Source organism: Aulostomus chinensis, chromosome 3 (genome assembly GCF_037954235.1).
Source record: "Aulostomus chinensis isolate RoL2024-O1b breed Wild chromosome 3, RoL_Achi_v1.0, whole genome shotgun sequence".
In the NCBI taxonomy this organism is placed as follows: domain Eukaryota; kingdom Metazoa; phylum Chordata; class Actinopteri; order Syngnathiformes; family Aulostomidae; genus Aulostomus; species Aulostomus chinensis.
Window position 1 is genome coordinate 24,977,798 of NC_141322.1, and position 24,157 is coordinate 25,001,954.

Below are 24,157 nucleotides of genomic sequence, written 5' to 3' on the forward strand. Positions count from 1 at the left end.
TATTTTTTTCCTGGAGGCGACTGTAAATCGAGGCTTTAATGCGCTCAGGTTGAGATTAGGAGGCATCTGCTGTCACCTTGTGGCTGGATCCTCACATTACGACACAATGGAGGGTTGATCAAGCGTCGGTTGTCATGCTTCGATGATGTGTTACGTTAACGCGGAAGTAAACCGAAGTAAAAAAAAAACAACACCAAAACAAAACATGGAGGAATTTAAAAAATAAAGATGTTCTATCGAGTTAGGAAATACACGACTCTTGAGGAACTTCTTTTTTATTTAGTTTTAGAATAATAAAGTTGAAGTTTGTCATGAATTGCATAGTAAAATTGTTTCCTTAAGCAAACTAGGCGAACACAAGCAGGCCATATTACATTGGTGTTACTGGCTCATCATAGATTGTAAGAGAAAAATGACATCTGGGTTTAAGTTTAGAGCTGAAACCTCTGGGCTCCTTCTTCATTCAGTATTTGTTGACCAACATTGCTGATAAAAAGTACATTAATGCCAACATACTGTGTTTTACTGGTTGTATGCTTATCAGCTGTGCAATCCCCCCCCCCCCCCCAAAAAAAGTGAGGCTTTAAAATTTTGACTATAAATTTATTTTGAAATTTGCTCGTAGCATGCAAGAAAAGAAATGAGTTTTATCCCATCACAAACAAGAAGAATGCATTTGGAGCCTCCTATAAAACAATCTTACGTAGAACAGAATGCTGAATTTTAATGTCACTTACTGGGAGCAACATGAACCCCCCCCCCCCCCCCCACTAGGAGACAGTAGCAACACAGATTATATGTCTAGTTAATAAAACACACACACACACACACACACACACACACACACACACACACACACACACACACCCTTGCATCAATTCTCAAAGTGGCTGTGACTGAGAACATGGAGATGGAGATGCAGGGGAATACATGGGAGAGGGTTTAGGTTACAAAACAAAGAGTTTGAACCGCTTGGGGAGCTATTAGGAAAGTGTTCACAACATGAGAACACTGGGCAACTGGGGCCTGGAGAGACCAGGTGGGAACCAGTCTGTCAGATAAACCTGTGTGTCGGTGAAGAACCACAGTCACCAGTGAAGGATCGTTAGTGGCACCCACTTCCTGGAGAGCAGACTAGAAGTGATAGGGTGTGTGGGTGACCCAGTTAGAGGTCTGATCTTTAGTGCGCTTTGCAGAGCTGTGGGTGGTGAAGAGGGATTTAAAGGCTTCAGACTTCTCCGTCATGTGCTGGATGGACCTCTTGGTGCCTTTGGAGGGGCTGGAGGATCCCGATGGTCCGGCCACAGCTGAGGAAAAGATTAAGAAAAGAGGGAAAAGAATAAAACAGCAAGATGGAGATGAGAATAGGAGCTGATAGTGGAGGTGGGGGGTCCACCCATGTTATGTTCACTTATGGACTATCTTTTAAATACAGAGGTGTCTCCCAACAGTTTTTCAGACTGCATGGAGAACAAATCTCTGTCTTTTGTGGCGGAGTTGCCACATATTTCCACATTTGTTGTTTTTCAGCATTGGAATGTCAGTTTTGTCAGAATTTTATTGTATATTCCAATAGAGACGAGCTGTTGTCAGCCCGGGTTTGAAACAGTGGTCCTGGCAAAGCCCACATGTCTAAATGAACTGAAATTCTTTTGTAAACTTCCAACTCTCGCTGTTTATACCTCGGTAGTAGTTGAGATGTACCAAAACCCCCCAATCCTGCCTCTTCAGTGTCCACCACGCAGAGGAGGAATCCTCACAATAATTAGGACAAACATCCTGTGGCCTGAATTAAACAAATCATTTGAAGTGTTGATTTTCCTCTGAGCGAAGCTACCTGATTGGCTGCTTTCACCACCATTCTGTAGTGAGTCACTTCCTGCCACATCCACTTGAGGAGGTTGTGTCTCATCTGGAAGAAGAAATTAGAAACAATTAACTCAAGTGCATTAATCAAGTATGAGGGAAAAACTAATATTGCAAATGATTTCATTGAGAACATTTAGAAAAAAACATAATTAACGAGAGATTAATTTTGAACAACGCTAAACGAATCTTTGGCAAGAGGAAACACTGCGATCATATCAAGTTCAGATTTTTGAGAAAACTCTGTTTTCAATCATTCAATTTAATGTAAAAATCGTTTTCTTTTTCATGGTCAAACGGGGATGAGAAAAAAAATAATAAAAAAGATTTTCATTTACATTTTAATGCTCATTTTTTCATACTTAGATGTTGGATGCAATCATTTATGATTTTTTTTCTTTCTTTTTCTTTTGTTGTTGTTACTTTTTCTTTGTTTGTTTATTTGTTTTTTTGGTTTGTTTTTTGTCTTTGTGTTTTTGTTGTTGTTGTTTTCTGCTATTGCTGTTGTTGTTTTTTTGTCTCCCCCCTCCCCCTTGTCTTCCCTATCCTGTCCCTGCTCTCTCTTCCTGTCCACTCCTGAGCCTCAGTCCGGTAACTTCATCAATGAACCAACACCATTCCTAATAAAGTTAAACATAAATGGCAATAGGAGGAGTTTATCAGATTCCTCCTATGCAGAATAAAACTGCTTCAGTACAACAAGGCACCAGGAACACTGATGCTGCTTGGCTCAGCTACTGAACAGGACAGGTTAAAAAAAAAAAAAAAAAAATTTATGAAGTAGATGCACAAATAAAGGTCGGTGCAATGTACAACAAAGGATGACGTATAATCGACAGTACATGGAACTGCAGTCAAAGCAGCTGCTGCTTCGATACCTTTGGACTCTGATGGCGTGGACACAGTTTCAGCAGCTTTGCTCTTCTTTGATTTCTGAGAAGGGAGAAAGAAGAGTATTGATAGCCAACAAAATCCCTGCCTTTAATCACAACGATGGTCAAAGAGAAGTCATTGGGCAAAGTGTAGCCGTTAACAAGAACTAGAGATCTTTGTCAGGACAGATACGATGAGCTGGCTGGCATCTTCTCTACTCAGTAAGTTGAATGTAGAACTCACCTTAGGTTTGGCTTTGGCGTGTCTCACCTCCATCTTCTCCCTCAGCTTCTCCACCTCCTCTTTCGTACCATTGAGCACAATGACATCCTCATTTTGAAATGGGTCCCCACACTGTGACACGCAGGCGCGCGCGCGCACACACACACACACACACACACACACACACACACACACACACACACACACAAACAGGGTTAGAGATTTTCACTGACACCCAGATTCCAGGTTCAGATCATTCTTTCATAAAATCTGATGAAGAAAACCAAGCCAACAGTTCACTTTCAACCAAGAATAGAATGAATCGACGTCACCGTGATATTTTTATGGTCTTTTCTCCAAACGAAAAGTCGCAGGCAAAATGAACTTCAAGTGTGACCAGACGAGATGTTTGTCACACACCTGTGTTGAGTTTTGTGTGTAGTTTACACAGTAACAGAGAGCAGAAGGTCAATATGATAACTACGTTATGTTAATCATGATCATCAACACTAAGGAGGTTATACTTTCAGGGAGGACTGTCTGTCTGTTGGTCTTTCCTCACCGTGTTTGTTCCACTCCTCCCACTACAGACAGAGCATTCCTCTCCACTCCAGTGCTGGGATGCCAAACCTTCACCGTGACTTTGCGTTTGCCAATTTCTTATCATGAAGTATCTTTCTGCAGCTGTGTTAAAGCTCTTTTCTTTTTCTTTATTTGAAATTTTCCTCTGGCCAGAAATAGTCTCTCAACATGATGTATGACAAGGTGAAATCAACCTCAACACGGCTGCCGTGTGCAACACGTGAGCAGATGAACTCCTATTTTGACTTGTAAAGCATGGCTTGTTTACCCAGCTTGACAGAAATCTCTCTCTCTCTGCAGAGAAAGAGGTTCGCGCACACACGATGTATGTGCTGCACACTAATCTTATCAGACGTACGGCAATTATAAATGATCAACCCAAAGTCACCCTCTTGTTTATTTGCATACCGGCTGCATTCGGTTTACTCAGAGGAAACTCCAAACAGTGAAAATGGATGATGGAAAAAGGCCAGCTCAGTCTGCTGGACAAACAGTTGCAGTGATTGTTTACTGCTGTGTGTGGCTGGAAAGAAAATTGTGGATGTATTGTAGATGGTAGGCAGGTGATGGTGGGGATTAGCTTTGCACCGGTAATGGGGTTTATAACTTTGCTCTTTAACCCAGATGCTTTAAAGAGAAAGAATCATGTGATGATGAGGGGGACGATGATGAGCCGGAACCATCATACTAATCAAAGGAGTCTCGACGATCTCTCTTATCTCCGTCGCATCGGATGGTCCTGTTGTATGAGCAATTAAGCAGAACTTGGACCTTTTTATGTTTGTATCTTTGTCAAAACTAACTAACTATCCCTCAAGAGTCCAACAGCTATTAATTGAAGCTCAATCAACAAAGTCTCATTTTATTAACGAGTATATTATTGGAGTTCTTAAATCCAGACGCCAGGGAGACTGAATGAATGATATACACATCCGGATCATATAATAATGATTAATGATGATAAGAATCAAAATCTCCTTTTGTGGGTATAAATGCAGCATAAGCATTTGATTTATCCACACCAGTATGAAAATGAGTAACAGCTAAATACCTCATGGAACAGAGAATCAAGGTCGCTCCCTGCAAGAGCGAGTCACAAACACATCTTCGCAAAACCAAACACTGAACACCGATGCGTTATTTTTGTCAAACTTTTAATGTTACGTCACCGTCTACATCCATTACAAGGGAAAACCCACCCATATTCAAACACAAATATTAAACCCCTGAGTAACCAGCAGGGGATCTATTGTGCTGCGGCAATGCGGGCTCGGTGGCTGTGAACTCCAGCCATGTGCTCTGTTCAACACAAGAGGGATAATCTCAGAAGCTGACCAAGCGGCAAACAAACTCTGTGGGTGCTGCTCTGAAGTCAGTCACTCTGCTGTTGCCATTACCACAAATAACACAGGCCGCCGGTGAGCTGAGCAACCCGTCGACACATCAGTGAACGAGTGGACCAGAACAATGCTTCAGCGCTAAACCAGCCAGTTGGCAGGGGGAAAGAAGGTAGCCGGGACAGAGATACAGCCGTTCATGGAAAGAATAATTCAATGACTAGGTGCATGAACTGCAGTTTAGAACATTGTACACAAGGAGACCGATGGAAAAATAATGGCAAGCAAGACAACAAGTGAGTAAGACACTGTGTGGGGGAGGAGAGTGGCAGAACACTTGAGAGAGCGTGTGCCTGTGTTTCTGTGTCAGGTGTGTGCGTGGGTGTTAACTGGTAACCAGGCAGGGGCAATCGCAGCCCCGTGGGGATGTGGTGGGGGTGATGGTGGGTGGCGACCACAGCAATGAATACAACTCGGAAAAAAAAGCCACAAAACACTCGGTCTCTACGACATGGTCTCAAGCTTAGAGAGTGCAGCCTCCCAGCACTCACTCCTGGAGACAGCTGAGACCCAATCCTGACAACCGAATCTAGCACTAAATTAAAACCAATGGCACCAGAGGAAATTACTCGTCATCTCCATTTGACTCTGGATGGATTGATGCCGTCTGGACTGCTATGAGCCGAAGAGTTACTGATGACTGGTGCTTCACATCTCTACCAGAAGGACAACAGACTGGCCTCAAAGGTAACTGCTGTCCGTTGCTCTGTCCTCAGTGTCTAAGGTTCCTGTCTATATTTCAACGCATTAACAAGACAGTCAGCAAGCAATTTATGTTAAGTATTGATAAGAAGACATGCAGGCTTTGACTTGCAAATGCTACCCTTGCTGCAATCCAAACAGTAGCAGAAGCAAAGACAACACACAGGCAGCCAGTGAAACTACAAGTGATGAGCCTATTTGCAGGTGATCATGTAAAACTGGGACAGAACCATGATCGATTATGGAATACATAATAACCCTTCAAAGATCAGAATGCGAGGGATGGCTAAGTTAACCTTCACCAATTAAAGGTTGGTTAATTGGCACAATAAAAAGCTGTTATTGTAAGTGTGGACTCACTAAAAAAAAAAAGTCTTCCATCCCTCATCGAGTTCATCTTCAAATACATAATTATTTCTCACACTGTGGTGTGTGCAAGTGACAGCGAAGGCATCAAGAGAACCCGAGGTTTCACCGGCATCATCACCAGCAGCTGAAACGCCGGCAGAGCTCACGTGACGGCAGATAGACGTGACGACACAAACAAAACAGCAGTGACCGACCCGCTGTACAGGCTTACTGATGACGAGCACGCAGAAAACACACCGAGCATCCGCGCACAGAGAGAGAGAGAGAGAGACAGAGAGAGAGAGAGAGAGAGAGAGAGAGAGAGAGAGAGAGAGAGAGCGCTTTAGGTTGAGGTCGACTTCCTCCGGTCCGGCTTGGCTCCAGGTTTCTCTTCACGAGTAGCATCAGGCCGACATGCTGCTCGTTCGTTCCGCGGAAAGTCTGTTAAATCAGGATAGCGCCGTGCTAACGCCTCTGATACATTCGACACCTCACCGGTCATGAGCTCTATAGTCGCAACCCGGGGCTCCACCTGCCTCGGGGTCGTGAGCCTGTGGAGGGGCTCCGTAGTTATGACATCACGCTGACTGTTTACTATCAAAAAGTGGCCTTGGATCTTTGAAAGGCGCTACATAAATAAATAAATAAAAAGTATATCATCATCCCCATCCACTATTTTTCTCTGACCCCGTGAAGTGAGGCTGTCCACCTCACCGGATGAAGGAACGGACAGTTATGCGGCTTCTATGCGTCTGCCATGAGCAAAACCGTTAACGGCTGTTTGAAGGGTGAACCGTTTCATGCGGACATCCCTGGAGACGTTGTTGTTACTCGGTTAAAGCCCGTGTTGCATAAAAGATAAAGTGGGGAAGTTATTCCAGACAGACCGCATTTGGTCCACTAAGCTAAAAGCTGGCTTCTTCCATTAGGCCTAACCTACATATCTAGCTTTGTTCAACATGCCTCATGGGGCTGGTTCCATTTTGCTAATTGTGAACTGATCTGCACATCATTATCGCAGGAGTTTCATCTGTGGAGGAGCTGTGTGAATGAAGAGAAGCTCTGCTATTATGCACCAGCTTGAAGGGACAAAATGCAGCTTCCTGTTGTGCCTCGGGATGGGTATTATGGTCTTTTCAGTCATTTACTTGAGGACCAGGACGTCAACAGAGCCCAAGCCCCTTGAACTGTCCACTTGCAGGCCTTTTGCCAATGAATGTAAAGCTTTTCTCCCTGGTGCCAGGGAAGGAATTGAATGGCACCGACATGTCTGCCAGGTATGACTGAATTTTCTGCATTTGCTAAAAAGTATCTTCAACAGCGTGATTGATCCTGGTTTGTCACGAAGAGTAAAATAATCATGAGACTCTAGAGACTAAATCAATTTTTTCTTTATGTAAACATGATGAGTTTCTGGAAAGATTCCAAATGCTTGGCCACTGTTGGTCAATCATGAAGTGGCAAAAATACAACAACAACAACAACAACAAAACTTTTACATAATTGGAACTAGCACAGTATTTGTAATGTTAACTATGGTGGAATATCAGACAACACAAAAAAAAAAAGGAAAAAGTGTGGGACCACTTTTTCAGTAGATTCCAGTGACAAATTTCACACAACAGTGTGTTACTTTTCAGTGACAGCTTTAATATTAATGTCCTCATTTCTATCAACAGGAGGAAAGCTACACTCTTAATAGTCGTCTGCAGTGCTCTGATTTGATAAGAGATCTTCACTTCATCACAAGACCTCTGAGCCGTGAAGAGGAAGACTACCCTTTAGCGTTTATTGTGACTGTTCACAAGGAGCTGGAGCTTTTTGTGCGCTTACTACGGGCTATTTACATGCCACAAAATGTCTACTGCATTCACATGGATGCCAAGGCTCCTTTGGAGTACCAAACAGCCATACGGAAGCTAGTCAGCTGCTTTCAAAACGCATTCCTCTCCAGCCGCAGCGAGACTGTGACCTACGCAGGGTTCTCCCGCCTGCAGGCAGATCTGAACTGCATGAGGGAATTAGCCAAGTCCAAGATAGGCTGGAGGAAGGTGGTGAACCTGTGTGGACAGGACTTCCCCGTCAAGACTAACCTGGAATTGGTTCAATACATGCAAAGTAAAGAGTGGAGGGACAGAAACATGACCCCTGGGGTCAAGCAGCCGGCTTCTATGAGGCACAGGACACAGCTCAAACACAGGGAGATCGTGGGCTCTCATGTGGTTCCACTGGATCTGAGGAAAGGCCCTCCTCCACACAATCTACAAATATATTTTGGAACAGCCTACTACGCCCTCACTAGGGCCTTTGTAGACTTTGTTCTGAATAGTCGTGTAGCACACGACCTCTTGGAGTGGTCCAGAGACACCTTCAGTCCGGACGAGCACTATTGGGTGACACTCAACCACATCCAAGGTAAACTGCTCATCTTCCAATATTGATGGTGTGACCCTTCCTACTTTATCTGAGGCAAATATGATGATGAACAGATCTTAGATACAGTGGGGGCAGCAAGACCCTACACTAAATCCAGAGAAACATTTGACACTGGCTCGTCACCTGTGCTCAAATGGCACTGGCCGTTTTGATCTTAGATACGATGGAAGGCAGGTGGCAGGTTGTAGTAGACAACAACTGTGGAGCATGTCTGCCAGGGAGACAACACTCACTTTTGTGTTTGTGAATATTTTAAGTAATGTGGTCAAAAACGGTAGAAATATAAAGAAATCAGTGCGAAAAATTTGTCTCCAGCCACCTGAAAGAACTGTCAATTAGTCGTTAACAGAGAGTTTTATGTCTAAAAAAAATCCATTTGAAAAGATGTCACACTTGCTTGTTACCGTCACAAAATGTACTTGCTTTTTAATGGCATTTTTATGGAATAAGCACCATGGTTTATTATTTGAAACAGAGATCTTCATCCCTTTTTAGCCACACATCAGTCTAACCTCAATGACAGCTGCATGGCCTCAACACCAAACCAAGACGGTGCTTATCAGTACTACCAACTATAAGCAATTTGTTTCAAATCAAATAGTAAATTGTCCTTTTAATATCGATATTGGAGGAAACTGTTTTGCAGTTTTATGTGGCTGCATTTATATTTGTCATATTTTAATGTGATTTTGAATTGCTGGACACTGTAAAAACCCTCTAATCTAACTGGATCACATCCTAATGATTCTACCTGTCTGACTGTGTGTTTGCAGAAGCTCCGGGCGGCAACGCAGATGGAGGCTGGGCCGGAGACATCCGGGCAATCAAGTGGAGGGATCAAGAGGGAAAAGCACACAGTGGTTGCAAAGGTACATTATAGTATGACATGTAAGATAATAAAGGGAGGTCCAAGTTTGTGGATGAATACTACACTAGTAGATTACAGTATTTATTACTTTGTGGAGAATCAGATTTGCAAGCCCAAAGTTAAGTATATGGTCTTTCTACTTAAGTCCTGTGTCGAGTCCCAAGTCAAGACTAGCAATTCCTAAGAAATTCCAAAGTGTGAAACTAAGGTTTGCTGTCCTAAACAAGTTATTATATGTCCCTTTTAGTGGAAAAAGTTCTCAAATCTTAAAAGGCAACACAGTAATTGTTTAATGGCCACATAATACAATTAACAAAAATTGCAAATACTTTATAAAATTAGGTTTATTTATCAATTAACATCTCTTACATTAGGTCAAGTGTTTTAAGTTCCAAGCCAAATGAAAACACAAGTCACTGATTTTACAGTCTGTCAAGTTCAGAGGCCTTTAAGATTTTTTTTGCATACATAAAGCAGTTGTTCCATCTGTCATTATGTAAGCGGGCTCACACATTTTGAAAACCACTAAGGATAACAAGGTGCTCATTTTAGCGAGGCTCTATCTTTCAATTTCTTAGAGACTGAAAACAAATCAACAGGTATTCAAGGTTAAAGTGATTCAAGATAAACTTACGTCCAGTTGACCAGATTTTACTTCGCTTCGATCAGTTAAAGTGCTTCTTATGATGGACAAATCAGTGTGTTTTTTTACTGTTAAACTTTTGAATACAAAGGTTTGGCAAATAGCTGCTCATTAGAGACTAAAATATATTCCTATACAGAAGACTGTGACTATTATATCAACCACAGAGCACACTGGACACCGTAAGATTCAGTGTTTCAATTTTATAACAGAACTCTGCCAGGCTGAAAGTCCAATGAACGGGTAGATTATAAAACATTGTTCTAATATTTTCCAGGGCACTACATACGAGACATCTGTATCTACGGAGTGGAGGACCTGCCATGGATCATCAATAAAAACAGCATGTTTGCTAATAAGTTTGAGAGTACCAGCTTTCCTGCAGCACTGGACTGTCTGGAGCAGTGGCACAGGAACAAGGTGCTGAGCCAGGCAACTGTGCCCATAGAGCCGTCATGGCTGCTGGCCACACAAAGCAACTCCAGCGACAGAGACTTCAACAACAATGCTGGCATATAAAATTGCTGGTGGTATCATACATAAAATGCTGGACAACAGCACAAGTAGTCCAGGCAGATTGCACTCATTCAGGGGCTGTTTACAGCCACTTTGTTCACTGTTCAGACTGTGTCACATTATTACTGATGACAACTGTTGAGAGATATATGTGTCTATTTATTAAACTGTAAGACTGCTGTTCTTTTGATCAGAATATTTATGCCAAAAGCGTCTGAAAAAAGTGCTTGAAGCACAACTAGATAGAGAAAATAAATAACTTTTAAAATACCACTTGAGAAAAATTTACAATGCTGTAAATGAGAGCCTGTACGAAAAGGCCCGCCTGTCTAAATAAAAGTCTTAATTCTAAATAAAGTATTGAATAGACAACTGACCAGGCATTCAATTGTGTTCTTTCATGTCTTTAACTCCACCAAAAATGCTGTTTGTCTTTCAGCAGAATTATGCAAACACTATCAGGCTGATCTTCATAAAGGACTGTTTTCTATTCATTCAAGTAATATCAACGATGTCTGTCATATCATGACTTTCTATTTTCTGTAAAATTAGAATTTAAAATCTTCCTTCACCGTAGAGCTGGAGAGCCATTCCTTGCTCCTCTTATTATCTCACAATAGGTTGGGGGAAAAAAATAACACTTAGTACCAATAATGTGAGCACACAAAACTGTATCAGTGAGCGTAAAATCATTCTTATAAAGAAGCATTTCTGTTCTGTATTTGCTTAAATGCATTTCTAAAAGCATGAGGCTTTGGTTAACACGAGCTCAACCCTCCAAAGGCCCTTGTTGAGTTTAGATAAACCATTTTGGACATTTGTGACGATTACATGAACCTTTCAGAGAAAAAAACAACAACACACAAAGCAGTATTACTGGGGCGGGTAGGGTAAAATCTACAGGCAACTGAAGGGTCACCACTATAATCCTCGCTTACCACAGTGACCATGTCAAAGTGAACTTGAACAAGATACCGAACCCTTATTCGATCCTGGTGAGCAGGTTGGCACCTTGAATAGTAGCCTCCACGATCAGTGTGTGTGTGAATGAAGCAAGAATTATTATTGAAACAAAAAATGCTGTATAAATGCAGTCTAGGTAGATTTTATTAAGATGGTATGAGATTGTATGGTTGACCATGTATCAAGATGCATATTATGTTGGTGTCAGTGGGTAACACATTCAAAAGAAGAAGAAAAATGGTGGAAAAGGGGGACTAGATGAGAAATGAGAAAGATAACACTCACCTTGTGGCAGATTTCTGTCTTAACTTCCTTCAGAGCTCGGTCAGAGAAGACACAACCACAGGTCTGCAGGTAACAGAACCTGAAAATGGAAACATCAGGGAGTGTAAAGTAGAAGATGTTTTATATCATTTGTAGGGGTTTATTTTCATCTATGGCTCTACTCTGATCTCTCTCTGAAGCTCTTTCCCCAGCAGTGTAACAGCTATCCTTTTCTCAATTGGGTCTCACAAACAAACCTAGTTTTGTTCATTCTGCCACCGTGCGAGGAAGCAGCAGTTTAGACAGCAGCAACAACACTGATCTCATTCTTTCAGTCCCTCACTAGAGCTTAGGTGACTAGTAAATTGAGGGAATCTCCCTCGGCTCATGCTACAGAAGCCGATGTTCTCACAAGAGCTTGCACATACAAACATTCTGACAGAGAGCCATTGAGTTTTAAATATAGAGCATTGGCTTGTTTAGATGATCTTATAATTGTGTCAATTCACCTTACCAACCATCTCAGTACTATTAAATGTTACAGCAGTTAAATCAGGAATAGAAAACACCTTGAAGATAGGGGATGTCTGAACGGATTACACAAATACAGCAAAATATGAATGGCGAACCTGCCCAGAATATTTTACAAGTCTCACTTCATGTATCATATAGTATGTTGAATAAGTATGACACGACTGTTAACTATGTGAACAAAATTCATCTTTAAGACTATTTCAGAACTATATTATTCAATGACGCATGTTGTATTAAGCTAATGACTGTTACTTAATTATTACCTGTGCTTGCCATTCATCTCCAACCCAACAACAGGACAGATGAACATGCCACAGTGGATGTCCTCATATCTGTCTCCTTTAGTATTTCTTCTCTCTCCTTCCCACTCAGGGTTATCAGTCAAGTTCAGCTCTTTGATATCCTACATGAAAACACACAACAATCAATGTAGCTTATGTGTGCCGGCTCCCTAATGTGAATAAATGCACAGCAAAGCTTTGTTTGAGTTTACAAAACAGCACTGCTAACATACCTTGATCCCACGGATGTGTGCCACAGCCTCAGCATTTGGTCTTTCAGCGGTCTTATCCAGAAGATATTCAATGATAGCATCTTTGTTATAGAGCCTGCAATGTAATATCAATTGGATTTATGACCCACAGAGCATTTGATTTAGGTTGATGAGATCTCTGTTTTGTCACATATTGTATTCTTTTTAACACAGAGCTGGGTCAGTCAGGTGGTGCAGTGGTTACTGTCAACGCACGGCAAGAAGGTTCTGGGTTCGAGCCCTGGCTTAAGCACGGGATCTTTCTGTGTGGAGTCTGCATGTTCCCCCTGTGCCTGCGTGGGTTCTCTCCGGGTACTTCGGCTTCCTCCCGCAGACGTGCAAGTTAGGTTAATCAGCAACTACAAATTGACTATAGGCGTGGCTGTGACTGTGAATGGTTGTGTCTGTCTATATGTGCTGGGCCCTGCGATGGACTAGCGACCTGTCTAGATTGAATCCCACCAGGTGGAACCCCGCCTCTGGCCCGAAGTCAGCTTGGATGGGCTCCAGCCCCCCTCCCCCCGCGACCCTTAATGGATAAGCGGTATAGAAAATTGATGGATGGAGCACAGAGCTGTTTAACAATTACTATAATAGCATGTGTAGTGTCCCAATATTAAGAAATCTTCATGGACGGTCAACAGAAATAAATTTGGAGACTATTTAATTGTTTCCTTATTGTCTTGAGCAAAGTACAAAACATTGTCTACTTCCCACAGATAATTTGTATTTTTTTCTCTCTCTCCACTCTTCTCAGTTTGAAACGTCAGTAATAGATCTTTATCATAAATCTCATCTCATCTATGATTCGAAATCAATTTAAGGTCCAGCTCTTGCCTGGTTTATGAGGACAAATTATCCCTTACCTTCCCAGTTCACAGGCTACAATGGGCCGTCTGAGTTTCTCCTGGCTCAGAGCACAGTACTTCCATTTTGCGGCCAACTCCGCATTTTTATCAACCTAGACATGACAGGTATACACAGACAATACAAACATCAATCAGTTACCTCATTGAAAGAATTGTGTTAAGAATGGTTAATATTAGGTAGTCAAGTTATCTCACGCAGTCCTCTCAGGTCAAAAATGTGAACAAGGAACGCATTAACCTGATCAGTAAAGCAGAAAACGTACACCACAGTTAGTACAGCTATTCAATAACAAAATAAGTAATTTAATTCGTTAAACTTTCTTGCCAGTAAAGTTGTAATTACCTTTACTACTACACAAGCTAACGTTAGCAATCTCGTTAGCCAATTTAGCTCTGTTTCATACGTGTAACAAAAGGAAAACGAAGAAGATATTTATTACAAAGGCTGGATAATTTTTCCTCACTGTTATCACCAATATTTTAATGTGTCATATTTGGTTTTTCCTCACCACAAAGTCACATTAGCATCTCAGTGGCTAGCTAACTAGCTAGCAAGCTACTTTTCACAACGTCGCCAGCTGTAATAAATCTTTAAAAAATGTAGAGTATAACAAGTGCAACGTACCTTCTCGACCTTTTTAGGCCCTTTCACCAATTCGTGTCTTTTAGGTATGGTACCGCCATCGCATCCCATGCTGCCTACGGGATTGAGAAGTTTAATTACAGGATTTAGCTAACTACGGACAAAAGCTACACTCAACCAGGAAGTTCCCACGTTGTAAACAAACAACGAAGTCGCGGGATGCGAGTTATTTCTATGTTGCCCTCTAGTGGCGAAAAGGAGGAACGAGTCGTTTTGTGTAATTTGTTAGTTTAACCACAGTGTGGAAGCATCTCTCCAAATATATCAGTCTACTGGCTTTGATTTTTTTTTAATTTTTTTTCAACAGGCTGTATTTTAGGAGCTGTGATGGGTTATCCGTGATGTTATCATGACTGGAACGAAAGCAAAAGTGACACAGTAGATGCATACATTTAGGCCTACATGCAGTGGTGGAGGAAGTACAGGTATTCAAGAATGAACACTTAAGATAAAAAATACTCTGGTTTGAAGTAAAAGCGTCTGTTCAAAACTTGGTGCCAGTAATGCTTCAGTATGCTTAATTTGTGACATCATCTAGGTGGCTACATCATCAGGACGATGATGTCAGATGTTTAATACTGCTGCTGTACAAAATTAATGTCTTGACAAATTGTGTGCGAGTGGGGGGGGGGCATCAGCCCATGCAAACATGTGAAGACAGCTTCATAGTGACTTCACTCAGTTGCTGCTCATTCATCTATTAGACATTTCGCAGTAAGCCATTAAAACCAGAACTAGTAAGTGACATTAGTCTGCTTTCAGGCCTGTTTCCAAAGTGATCTAAAGATGAAAGTCTCCTTGGAAGATAGTTCAATGAGTGCTAATGAGATCTGTTTCCTGTGCCTTGCAGGCTGCAGATTAGTTTACTATCGATGGCGCTGTCCAAGAGCGACCATTAGTTTGGGAAATACCTCAGTGGAGAGATCTCTGGCGGCATGACTGATTATATGTGTGGAAAAGAAAGTAAAATAAGAGCACAGGTTTTGACTTGTTTTAGCTCAGAAAACAGATTTGCACCTTTTTATGCTCACACCACACAACCCTGCGGCTGCTGTGGCATGCAGACTTTTGTGAAATTAAGAAATACAAACAGAATAATTCCTCCATTTTGCCTATTGGTTCGATTGGTTCTTCCTGTAATTTATAAATTGTGTTAAGTGTCTTATTGAATTTCCCCCCTTTCTCACACAGCGCTAAATGTTCCGTATGGATTTTCATTAGAGGCAATGGAGTGAAAGCTCTGTTAGCAAACCGTCTCAGAGAGAGTGGAGCACCTAAGGCTGAGTGCAAACCAACCCTTCAGAAACACAACGCACAATGGCCACGGGACGACAAGAACGATGGTCTGTTATGGCTTGATCTTTTTTCTTCTGCTTTTTAAAATTTCCGAGCCACATTAAGCTGTTTCCCACAGATTCCATATTCACCTCATCATACACAGTTCTTTTTAAAAGTTAAATGGAGGCCTGTCAGTCGTCATAGGCCCCACCTCTTCATTTGATGGATGGTCCATTTGGCCTACTAAAAGTTACCTTATTTGGTAAATGGCAGCACAGCTTACACCTTATTATGGACAAATGAGGTTTGCTCAGCTACCAGAAAATTGTCCCATTACTGACTGCAAGACTGATGGGCAAGTGAATTATTTGATCATTTTAAGGCTGTCCAGTACATCTGCATGCCCATAGGGTTTCCATACATTTGTTGTACTGTGGGGGTTCAAATCCTGAGCCAGCAGGCCTCCCCCTAAAGACAAAATTTGGTATAAAATGTCCTCCAACCTCTTTTAATTTTTAAATTACTGTTTGGCAATGTAATATTGATTAGTTTATTCCATAGACAGCAAACTATTCAACAAAAGAAGCCAAAGATTGATTTGCAATGACATCAGACTATAATCATTTATTCGTTTGTGATTCACGGAAAGAAGGGGGGAAAAAAACGGTAAAATTCCACATAACTACTAAATCTAAGATTAACTGAATCATATTAATAAATTATTTATTATGCCCTTTTGAAAACTAATGCAACTTTCTTCTGCTTCCAGTCACTCAATCTGGAGTCTGGTTTTGCACTCCCCCTGTGGAGTCCTGCCTCCTGTCAAGTATAGCCTTTAATGTTCAAAATAAGCTCTAACTTTAAGAAAAGTAAAGAGGGAAATATGTAAATATACACAATCACATCGGTCAAGAGTCATCCTATTCTGGTTTGCCAAAAGTCACAAGTCATTTGTCACTGGAGTGGCATGGCAAGGCTGGAGTGGTAACCCAGACTATGATTTACAACCATACACTTACAGTCCGTGCTTGCAAATTGTCATTTACTTTTAGCACCGCTATTACAGTCTCTGTGACAGCGAGACATGTCACACAGCAGAATTATCAGAAGTGCCTTGAAATGAGGAGGCAATGAGAGGGAAAGTCTTTTTAGGGTTGCAAATTTAGAAGATTGCAGAATGTAAATTTAGAATATGCTAAAACAAAAAAATCAGTAATAAGCAAATAAGCTAAGCTGAGCGAATAAGTGACCTCACTGTACTCATTATTTTGCATCTGAAATGATTAAAGTGGAAAGCCATGGTCAGCTGCCTCTAGAAATCACAGATCACATAGTTCACATCTTCTCCAGGGTGGCTGTCAAAGCCGTAGATTATATTAAAGAAGTGGACGTTACCATGGTGACACTGCTCCTCTGTCTGTGGCATCTTGAACTCTTGACCTTGATGTAGTCGCACCCTGCTGCCTATTAAAAAGGCCATAGCAGTGTGCATTATTTTAGGGGCTGGGCCATGAGTTGTGTGCTCACAAAATATCCAAGCCATCCATTCAGAATGTCATCTCATAGCTACTACAAACCCCGCCCCTTTACCTTTTGCACTGTCCATTGTTTGAGGGGCTTGACCATGTTATGTAACATCCTGAAACTCTGATTTCTGACTTTGATCTCAGTTATTCTGGCTGCCATCTCATTCAGTGCAGTACCTGAATACTGTCCTCCTTTCACCTCTGATCTCTGGCTGCTTCAATCAGGCTTACATCCAGACAGACAGCATTAAATCCACCCCAAATCTTATCTCAGTTCATAGTTTCAAAGGCTTTCAGCCTGTCACCTCAGACATCTGAATCCCCAGCACACGACCAGCAACATGTGCGATAAAATGGTGTCAATCAGATGAACAGTTGTCAACACAACTGAGCCACAGTCATACGTGGTAACACAGGCATACAGAGATTTCTTGCAATTTTTGTAAAATGCAGGTTTAAAGCACTTGACTTCACTTTTCAGGCCCAGAAGCTACGTCCACTTCTTTTGTTCAGTCCATGAATGAATCTGAAGAGGCTGTTCGTCTGAGAGGCAGCTTCTTCTTCCTAAGACGCCCCCTGCAATTGACCTCCTTACCACACATATCTTCCTGACTTGCTGTGGTGCTACCCAGCACGGCTGACCCAAAGAAAACCCCAACCACCAAGCGCCGATTCAACCTCATGTTTATACTTCCATGATGAGTCCAACCTGCCCAATCAGACTTCCACGGACTGGCCTTGAACTGTAATGGTATACATCTTAACCATCCCAGCCATCCGAGGCAACCAGTGGAGAGCAAGGCTGCATTAATTGCATGGATCAGCCCTAGTAGTGTACCGAGGCCAATGCATTTAGCGTTTCTAATTGGGAGGGAATTTCTGTGTTTACATTGGCGCTAGTTGATAGAGCTGGACCCTTAGCCCTGCAGCCAACCAAACTAAAGCTCTCTTAAGAAGAAAACCCAAACTGCCTATTCCCTGAAATCCCTCTGGACAGACTTGGAAGGAAATTATTTGGAACAGACGAAAGTTTTTTTTTTAATCATTTGTGCACTCTATAATAATGCTAATGCTATCTGGAAAACTATCCTATATAGCCACCCATTTAAAAGCACAAGGGCTAAAATTCGGTGTACTAAAGGAAAACATTTACCTTGACTAGGGCTTCAAGTTCAAGTTATTACTTTCATTATCAATTATTGTGAGAAATTATTCTCTCAAGTGATCAAGTCATGCTTTTCCATAAAAAGCCCCTAAAATAGTGAAATATATGAAATACGTATATCTACAAATTGCTTTTAAAAAAGGGTTGAAAGCAGGCATTCTCTCTTGATGAGTAACTTTAAACTATTAATCAATTATTGTAATTTTTGTCAATAAATATCTGTCAAAAGCTAATGTTTTGGCATGCATTTATTTCTTCGATTTTACTCCTGGCATCCAAAAAAAGACAATTTGAAGTAAAGACTGACTTGGAAAACCTTTACTAATTTCTTAAAAGAACTGTAGTGAATCATGTGACACCAAACCACGTGTGAGACGTCCCACACCAAGAATTTAACAGCAAATTCTACTGTCACCACTTTATCTATTTTCATTAAAATGCCTGCTGGGCAAAATGATAATTTATTTGATTTTAATATGAATGGGTGACACTAGTGTGCAAGTCAACTCAAACACCATGTATCAGTCCATATGCAAGTTCATGTAGCTCACATATAATGAGAAATCCAAAACCTTGGAAAAAGCACACCGCATCCAAAATGAAGACTGCAACTGGTTTCCACACACACACACACACACACACACACACACACACACACACACACACACACACACACACACACACACACACCAGCCAACCACAATTATTTTCTCATTCCTTTTTCTGTTTATGTTGAAACTCACATTGCTAAAAATTATGTCAGTGGGGAACATTGCCCATACCTAATTTTTCTATCCTCTAGGTCTGGGCAGTCCTAATGTGATTAACCCGCAAGAGCTTTCGCCACATACTGATACAAATTTGTGATAACTTGTACTATAAATTACCCCATGTGGTCTGGCATATTTGTAGGCAGCGAGTTTGAGGCAATATTTTTTTCAGCTGTCCTTGTTTATTGCATGATCATCAAAAAATCCCAATTGTAAAGGATCAGGGTTTATTGTTTTAGGTGATTCCAATTGGATTTGGAAACAGTGCAGATGAGTCAGCAGCAAAGTAGTCAGGTTTTGTCTGTATCTCCCAGATTCCAGGGTGTGAAGAAAAAACATGAGTCTTGTTGCCATGATTCTTCCAGGAGATGATTCAGGGCCATTTTTCCTTGTTGCACCAGCTTGTTCTGTGACAGTTTAAATCCACCGGCTCTGCTGAAGTGTACAGCTCAACATTTTATTTACCACAAACTTCATAAAGCAGTGGGACCTGTTGTGATTCCAGCCAAGCCAAGAACATGAATGTAGCCAGGGATAGCGTGCATGTGCGCACGCGGACACACACACACACACACACACACACACACACACACACACACACGCACGCACGCACGCACGCACGCACTCACGCACGCACACATACACACTATGGTAAAATGTGTCCAGGTGGACACTTTTATACCATCATCCAGTTTATGATTATCTTTTCCACTGTGGCGAACCAGTCTGAACACCCGCAGACACAAACCCACTTACAGATAAATGGGTGCATACACGCACACACAGCTCATATACATATGTACAGCCGCAGTGTGTAAACAGATAGCCGTCACACACACATACATGATCCTGCATCTCTCCTTGACGACTGTGACCGTGGAAGGGAAGTCTCCATACATCAGTGGAAGGTATATAAATGGAACAAATGTTTGTGCGCTGGCAGCACAGACTCAGTCACATCTCATTAGCTTGATTGGCTAGCCGAGAGGTTCTGACAGCATCCTGGCTGTGATTGGTGTGGCCTGGGGTGATGGGGACATACCTGTGGCTGCCTTGTGTACTCTGTGGGCACGTGGTGAAGATTAAGCACATGTAGCAGCTGAGGCCTGGCAGCAACGGTAGCTAAGGTTCTGGGTGTCCATGCCAGCCGCCGCCACACCATACACATCTTCAGCAATAATAAAAAACTCACTGCTTTTATTTTTTTTCACTCTTAGCTTCACCGTCTCGTGCCCTCTCACTCTTTTCTGCCCACACGCTCAGATTGCACAGACATGAGGGGAAACAGAGGGTGAGTCTGTGAATTGCTGTGCCATGCTGTAGCTAATCATTGCTAACTCGTCAGAATTATTTTTGTGAATTGATCATGATGAACATGATTTCACGATTAAAGAGGTGTCAGGCTTTACAACCATAATTTGGGAAAAAATGCACATATACATACATAGATAATATTTTTATCTTTTTGACTCTTGTCTCTTCATTCACCTTGCACAATATGTTTCAAAGACAGAACAGCAGCTGGAGCTCAGCAGGACTCCGCCTCCTCCAAATGAAATGAGTTACAAGAACTGGAAATAATGGTACTGAGTATCAGAGAGGGACCCTCCGGGTAGTAAAGGTCTTTGTTACTGATAACCTTATTGCGTTTTGAACCATTTCCTGAAACTGCTGACACTCTGGTTTATCTTGTGTGGAGAGTTTCTGAGACCAGGGGGGAACGGTTAGCCCGGTCCTGTCTGAAGGTAACAGAATCCACCTGCTACATGACAGATTCTCAGTGGGTGTCGGAGCCATTTTACAAGTCTTACTCACAACTTCTTATGTTCGCATTTATGGGTTCGTCCTTTTGAATCATTGATCTTGTGTGACAATATTATGTTCTAAATTTTGTTAGATTTTATTTGTTATTTTCTTTCATCAATGGATATTTTCTGTAGGATTTTTGTGGCCTTAAATTCATGCCAAGTTAACAGACACTCAGGGAAGCGGAAGGGCAAACAATTTTCAACTGCACCATGGCACAACTTTGAAACAATACTATAAATGAATACAAATGTCCTTTTTCCACTCTTAGTTTGGAAAGTCTACAAGTGTGACGTTTCAGTTTTCCAGAAAATAAAAGGGTTGAACATTGTCCGTCGAAACACCCAGCGTTAAACAAAAGAGAAATCATTAATCCTGAATTAATGAAAGGATCCATTCATCCTATATCAAGGAAAGACAAACATTCCGCTGATCTCCAGGCTGATGAATCACTTTGGAGTGCAGGATTTCAGCGGTACTGTGAGTACACAAGGAAACATGTTGCTCCCAACAAATAAATAGTGAGAATGTGCCACTCTTTTCATTGACTTGGATGCAGTAACCAAACAAATATCAGGAACCAATATTGCACATTAACTAGAGAGCAGGGATGTCATCTGTCAACAAGAAAGCACTTTATTACCTTTAACTTGTATTTTCTACTCTATTTATTTGTATCCTCCAACTGGATACTGTCAGATGCTTTTTACCGTGTCACACTGAACATTAATCCTGAGCTTTAATGTAATTGACTTCAAACATGCGGGGCGTGTATTTTTATACAGACAGTATGTCTAGTTAAAGAGAAGATACATTTCTTAAACGATGTACTGAAAATTACCCTTCAGCCTGCAGCACATCTATTCAGTCCCCTCCTAGATGTCTCTCTGAGGGATCTCTGGAAAAACATATGTTTTTAATAAAGTTCTTTGCGTCTGGCCTTGCATAAATGTTTAGCAGCGTTCCTTCTGGGAACTGGGGCTTGTCTTTACAGAGGAGGCTAATCAGCTGTAAATTCTGTTTTAAAAAGGAAAAGGGAGGCAAAGAAAGAGTTAATCTCCAAGGCCCATTGCATTCCCTGTTTGACCCCTTTATTTTCCCTCTCACACATACATGCACATACAGTACACTCCTCCTTCTGGAAGGTGAAAGGAGGGGATGATGACAAAAAGAAAAGAGGGAAGAAAGGCTCGAGGCTTTGACAAATGATCTAATAAACGGGTAGGGAGATTACAGACTAGGTGCCTGCTGAGAGGAAGTGGGGCAGTAAATATTTTTTTAAAAGCTGTCAATAAATTTGCGGTGTGGAGTTGAGAAAAGTATCAATAGCCCGAGCCAAGGAGATTAGGCGTCTGGGCTGGGTTATTACCTTTTGATGGGAATAATTCAAGACCGCAGTTTCGTTAGTACATTTTGTTAGTGCATTTCAAAGCCTCAAAGCGTCATCATCCGACAGATTAAGTGACTGATTTTGAGTTGTTGTGTTAACAATGTGCAGACAGACATGGTCAGATCAAGATCTAGAAAAATGCAAGACAATCATTCATCCTGAGGAAAAGGGAAGATGTGTAACGGAGTAAAAAGGGAGAGATTGATAATGTTTTATCATCGCAATAAAGCCCAGAAGTTTCCGTCTTTAAGCTTGTTAACAAGTGTTGCTAGCGAGACTATTACCACAAGTTCTGCCTTCTGAGTTGGTGGGGAGTCTGTCAAAGCCTCATAAAGTTCACCGACACCAGTCTCACTTTCCCACACATTTCAAGCACGTTTGTTACTCACTCACTCTACCTAATTAAAGCTGATTTAAGGGTTCACCTGTGTGCCTATTGGCAAAGGCTCCCCTCAGGGCGGTGCTTGCGTGTGATTGATGGGTTGATGAGATAATGATAGACAGCCACAGGTCCTACCTGCAGTCACCTGTTTCAGAGCTCTGATTGGTTTATTATCTGGATAAGACAGATCATCCAAAACACTGAAAAAGAAAAGGAAACTGACAGAAAGATTACTTTTAGGAATGACACAGTTGTAATGAAAATCTGACACAGAGTTGTTGCCCTACAAAATCGTCAGTACTTGCAGTTACTGTGCTGACTTTGACTGATATTTTGATTATTATTCTTGACATTCAGGCCAGTAAGTATCATACATTTAGTATATGGTGCATATTTGCTGGTTTTAAAAGAGTTTTAATAAAATTCGAGACCAAAAAAAAAAAAAAAAACTATGTGAAGAGTTTCCCTGATATTTGGAGACATTGTGTAACTTGTGGACAGGGTGAAGTCATGCATATGGGTGGAAAATCAAACAATAACTGAGCTGAGTGTTGAACCTATTGCCACCCATTCTCTTGTTAATAACAACCGTAGGAAATTGAAGTTTTCAGACCTCCCAGTTGTCAGACATAACAGCGAGAAACATTGATTTAATTCAGCTCTACTCCCTCAGTGTGTTCGATTGATGAAAGATCATTATTAGTGGTCATACTAGGAAAATAAAAAATAACTGCCCTGTTTTTTTGCTGGCTATGATGAGCGCTGTGAAATATTTTTCTAGGCCAGAAGATGTTATAGAAATATTATGTTTTTGACAAATCCGAGTGTCGTCTTTGTGATCATTAATGATTGCATCTCTCTCTCTCTCTCTCTCTCTCGCAGACACACATACACACAGACACACACACACGGAAGCTCACACATAACGACGAGAAAAGGCCCTAAAGATACGGGAGAGGCGTAAGGATATTGATACGTTCTTTAACACCTTCCTCCTCTTGAGTTTCTGTTTGGTAAGCAGTGAGAACATCCTCAAGTCGCTCCTTCTCTCCACTCCCCAGCTGGGATCCCATCCTAGGGATAATGTTTCACTGTCAAACCTGTTGCTACTGCCGAGGTGTGGTGGTGTGGTGGTGGCCAGAGGTTCAAGACCTCTAAGCCAATTAAAGACACCACAGATCCATTTTATCTGCTACAGAAATATAAATAATGACAGTGTACAGACATAAAATCTTGTTTTCTACTTGAAACTCTGCACAGAATGACCACTTTAAGATTGAAAATATCAGTTTTTAAATTTCTTCGATGACATTTCTCACACTGGAATAGTATTATTTATAGTCTTAAGTATGCTGCTTGTTTGTTTGTTCTTTAAATTAACGAGTGAATTTTCCATCACTATCTGAATTAAGACTTCATTTCCTTTTTAGACTCATTAAAATTCACTGGTATTTTGAATTATTTTCAAGTCAACACAATCAGTTATCAGGTTATCAGGACATGTGGAGGTGCAGAGATACGTGGTGATGATGATGAGGTCATGAATCTGTGGTGTGGTTTGTGATGCAGTTGTCTTAACTTT

At 41.4% G+C, this 24,157-nt stretch overlaps 2 protein-coding genes across 2 annotated transcripts; one reads left to right on the forward strand and one right to left on the reverse strand.

Annotated features, from left to right (window-relative positions):
- Positions 1-583: 583 nt before the first annotated feature.
- rtf2 (replication termination factor 2) lies at positions 584-14,406 on the reverse strand. Its single transcript, XM_086199890.1, has 9 exons — positions 14,241-14,406; positions 13,613-13,707; positions 12,729-12,822; positions 12,478-12,617; positions 11,702-11,780; positions 2,983-3,093; positions 2,745-2,799; positions 1,838-1,912; positions 584-1,307 (listed from the first exon to the last, which is right to left on the reverse strand). The coding sequence occupies exons 1-9, from the start codon at positions 14,307-14,309 to the stop codon at positions 1,135-1,137; spliced, it is 891 nt and encodes a 296-aa protein (XP_086056016.1). The 5' UTR covers positions 14,310-14,406; the 3' UTR covers positions 584-1,134.
- Positions 6,287-10,812, forward strand: gcnt7 (glucosaminyl (N-acetyl) transferase family member 7). The gene is made up of 4 exons (XM_086199889.1): positions 6,287-7,267; positions 7,670-8,405; positions 9,200-9,295; positions 10,215-10,812. The coding sequence occupies exons 1-4, from the start codon at positions 7,040-7,042 to the stop codon at positions 10,454-10,456; spliced, it is 1,302 nt and encodes a 433-aa protein (XP_086056015.1). The 5' UTR covers positions 6,287-7,039; the 3' UTR covers positions 10,457-10,812.
- Positions 14,407-24,157: the final 9,751 nt, after the last annotated feature.

What these genes read in the sequence shown, in the direction of transcription:
- gcnt7 (XM_086199889.1), top strand. Translation starts at nt 7,040, where the DNA reads ATGAAGAGAAGCTCTGCTATTATGCACCAGCTTGAAGGGACAAAATGC. An exon ending in GGCACCGACATGTCTGCCAG is followed by an intron (nt 7,268 to 7,669) that starts GTATGACTGAAT and finishes TTCTATCAACAG; the next exon opens with GAGGAAAGCTACACTCTTAA. An exon ending in GACACTCAACCACATCCAAG is followed by an intron (nt 8,406 to 9,199) that starts GTAAACTGCTCA and finishes GTGTGTTTGCAG; the next exon opens with AAGCTCCGGGCGGCAACGCA.
- rtf2 (XM_086199890.1), bottom strand. Translation starts at nt 14,309, where the DNA reads ATGGGATGCGATGGCGGTACCATACCTAAAAGACACGAATTGGTGAAA. An exon ending in GGCCTAAAAAGGTCGAGAAG is followed by an intron (nt 13,708 to 14,240) that starts GTACGTTGCACT and finishes TGTCATGTCTAG; the next exon opens with GTTGATAAAAATGCGGAGTT. An exon ending in GAGATGAATGGCAAGCACAG is followed by an intron (nt 11,781 to 12,477) that starts GTAATAATTAAG and finishes TTCCATTTTCAG; the next exon opens with GTTCTGTTACCTGCAGACCT.